Consider the following 3,494-nt stretch of genomic DNA (forward strand, 5'->3'; position numbering starts at 1 on the left):
TTTGAGAATCAAAGGATAAATTAATAATATAAATTGTATTTTTATATGGTGCATTAAATCCGTCTTGATAAAATGTGTGTGTCCGAGATATAGGCTGTACTGGCTGTACTGGCTGTACTGGCTGTGGAAAGACAACAAGTTCGTAGAAACAGACAGTGGATGCATAGTATCCATGTAGTACCCGTGTAGTTAACATGTAGTACCCGTGTAGTTAACATGTAGTACCCGTGTAGTTAACATGTAGTAAATAGATCTGTATAAAACCTATTTTAATTAGGGTTGTGCTTTGCTCTCATCAAAACAATCCAACATCCCAAAAAACATTATTCAGAAACAATTAAATATATATACTGTATATATTTCTTCAATGCTTAATCAATGGTAAATATGTATGGTTTGGTAAAGTGTAAAGCTGTTTTGTTGTTCAGTCTTAAATGGGACACATTAGAAGAAATGGTGAAACACTATGAGAGAAAAGTACATCTAGTAACTTTAAACAATATAAATAATTGAAATATAAAACAATTACTAAAATACTGGCACCAGGAGTGGTTGAGTTTGCTTTGACTCCATTAGAATACATAGAGGATTTAAAGTTTAAATGATTGCACAGGAAGGAAGGAAGGAAGGAAGGAAGGAAGGAAGGGTAGTGAAAGTGATAACAGACATCAGGTTGTTGTACAGCATCTCTCTGTAGTCCAGAGCTAACTACTAATTCCTGTACAGTCCCTTACAGAGTGGCAAAGGGTTGTCCCTAGGCCCCGAGGCCCTGATGCCCCACACAGAAAGGGTAACCCCATCCCAAATCAACCCCTCGGCCCTACCCCATGGCACATTTCCATCATTCAAAAGGGCTGCGTTTGTGTGAGGCAAGCAATATGGCAGTGTTTTCTCAAAATGGTGGCTTACAACCAGGTCTTCTTGGTTTGTGAACAAGTCCCAGTTGCCCGCTGATGACGTCACTCAACACCAGTGAGTGTGAGATGCTTCTCTCTGATGGAAGGAGAACCAGTGAGTCACTTCATGGTAGGTTCAAGTCACCTGTCTCAATGTGAGTCTGGGGTCAGGGGTCAGAGGCTATGGTTAGGGGTCACGGTGAAGGGGAGCTGGTCTCAGCTGAAGGACTCTTTGTTGAACTCAAACGTGGTTCCTGAATAGCGGTCTGAGTTACACAGTCTGTGCAGAGTCCTGGAGATGCCTTTAGGCCCACAGCAGAACACCCCCACCCGCTTACTGAGGAAAGCACACACAATACAGATACAACATGACCACAATATCCTAAAATTATCCAATCAGAAGATGTCTTTAAACACTCCAAACATTTTACTCACTGCTTATTGGTCCTCCCAATCTCCTCAAAGAGCAACTTCCACCTCGGTCGGCCAATCATCAGCCGGGAACTCAGGGGGCGGTACCTCTCCTCAGAGATGTTCTGGACAGGAAACAGAACACAGAAAATGTATAATGAGCTAGTGTTTTTAGAGATCCAGGTAGAAGTTACGCTTTGCGTACCCTAGCCCCAGATTTAGGATCAGATTACCCTAGCCCCAGAATTTAGGATCAGATTACCCAAGCCTCAGATCTAGGATCAGATTACACTAGCCCCAGAATTTAGGATCAGATTACCCTAGCCTCAGATCTAGGATCAGATTACACTAGCCCCAGATTTAGGATCAGATTACCCTAGCCTCAGATCTAGAACCAGATTACCCTAGCCTCAGATCTAGGATCAGATTACACTAGCCCCAGATTTAGGATCAGATTACCCTAGCCTCAGATCTAGAACCAGATTACCCTAGCCTCAGATCTAGAACCAGATTACCCTAGCCTCAGATCTAGAACCAGATTACCCTAGCCTCAGATCTAGAACCAGATTACCCTAACCCCAAACCAATGGGTTTTAGGTGGATGAAAACATATCTGACCCTGCATCAGGAGTTAGGGGAAACTGTTACCTACTCTATGAGTACAGGCCTGAGTCTTACATGGAAAATAGCATCAACTGTTTGAACTGGTTTGTATGATAATAAATAGCTGCGATATGAAAAGTCTACTTATTGTATGCCTCTGAACCGTGAGCCCTGAACAAGATCCCCATGTCTGCTAGCTGGAGGCAGAGGGACATTAAAAAGACTCTGTGAAAGGAGAGCAGTAATAAAACACCTTCTGAAAGACTCTGTGAAAGGAGAGCAGTAATAAAACACATTCTGAAAGACTCTGTGAAAGAACTGCAGTAATAAAACACCTTCTGAAAGACTCTGTGAAAGAACTGCAGTAATAAAACTCCTTCTGAAAGACTCTGTGAAATAACTGCAGTAATAAAACACCTTCTGAAAGACTCTGTGAAAGGAGAGCAGTAATAAAACACCTTCTGAAAGACTCTGTGAAAGGAGAGCAGTAATAAAACGCCTTCTGAAAGACTCTGTGAAAGAACTGCAGTAATAAAACACCTTCTGAAAGACTCTGTGAAAGAACTACCAGAGGGGCTGAATAGAGAACACAGTCCAGTGCACACCCACAACACAACCCTTACTTCTAAACTAGGAAGTGCCAGTTTACTTGCTCTCTCTCCTTTCCATATCTATCGCTTTGTACAATCCTTTCAGCTCCGCCAGAGAATGGCATTGAGGGAAAGAAAGAGTGAAAGGTACACAGTGAAAGAGAGGGAGAGATTAGAAAGAGATGTCCGGCTGTAGAAAGGAGAAATAGAAAGACTGAAAGAATACATTCCATCTCCATACACACTGAAGGTAGCAGTGAACTACAGTTAAACGCAGTGAAGATTAACATGCTTCACTCTTTCTAGTCATCTCCTAGCGATCAATCTTTTTCTCTTCACCAATCTGTGGTGTACCCTGCCCTCTATTGGCTGGCTGGCTGGCTGCATGGCTGGCTGGATGGAGTGAGTGAAGACTGACTGACTGATTGACTGATTGACTGACTGACTGACTCACTGACCAACTGATTGACTGACTGATTGATTGACTGACTGACTGATTGACGGACTGATTGACTCACTGACTGACTGACTGACTGACGGTGTCTTTGAGTCTCACCTGAAGTCCATCTGTCTGGCTGACGAAGAGCTGTAGGTTCAGATAGTCAGGTCTGTTTTCCTTCCACAGCTAGAGAGAGAGAGGTGGGTGGAATGAGAAAGAGAGAGAGAGAGAGGATGAGACAGAGAGATAATGAGAGAGAGGGGAGGGGGGAGAGAGATGGAATGAGAAAGAGAGAGGGGGGAGGGGGGAGAGAGATGGAATGAGAAAGAGAGAGAGGGGAGGGGGAGAGAGATGGAATGAGAAAGAGAGAGAGGGGAGGGGGGAGAGAGATGGAATGAGAAAGAGAGCGAGAGAGGTTGAGACAGAGCAATAACGATAGAAAGGGGGGTGAGAGAGAGGGTGAGATAGAGAAAGAGAGGAGGTATATAAACATGCCTGATACGCAGATACAGTGGGGTCCAAAATTATAGGCACACTTGATAAAGATGTCCATAT

General features: G+C 43.5%; 1 protein-coding gene across 2 annotated transcripts in view; it reads right to left on the reverse strand.

Annotated features, from left to right (window-relative positions):
- Positions 1–252: 252 nt before the first annotated feature.
- The window catches only part of LOC139385668 (NADPH oxidase 4), a 55,490-nt gene continuing 52,248 nt past the window's right edge, over positions 253–3,494 (reverse strand). For both annotated transcript variants that reach the window (XM_071130921.1, XM_071130922.1), the window contains 3 exons: positions 3,057–3,125; positions 1,332–1,432; positions 253–1,233 (listed from right to left, as the gene is read on the reverse strand). In XM_071130921.1, the coding sequence (XP_070987022.1) occupies positions 1,113–1,233; positions 1,332–1,432; positions 3,057–3,125 (291 nt within the window). In that variant the 3' untranslated portion in view covers positions 253–1,112. The remainder of the gene's footprint in view (positions 1,234–1,331; positions 1,433–3,056; positions 3,126–3,494) is intronic.

The sequence above is a fragment of the Oncorhynchus clarkii genome, chromosome 27 (genome assembly GCF_045791955.1).
Source record: "Oncorhynchus clarkii lewisi isolate Uvic-CL-2024 chromosome 27, UVic_Ocla_1.0, whole genome shotgun sequence".
NCBI classification, from domain to species: Eukaryota; Metazoa; Chordata; class Actinopteri; order Salmoniformes; family Salmonidae; genus Oncorhynchus; species Oncorhynchus clarkii.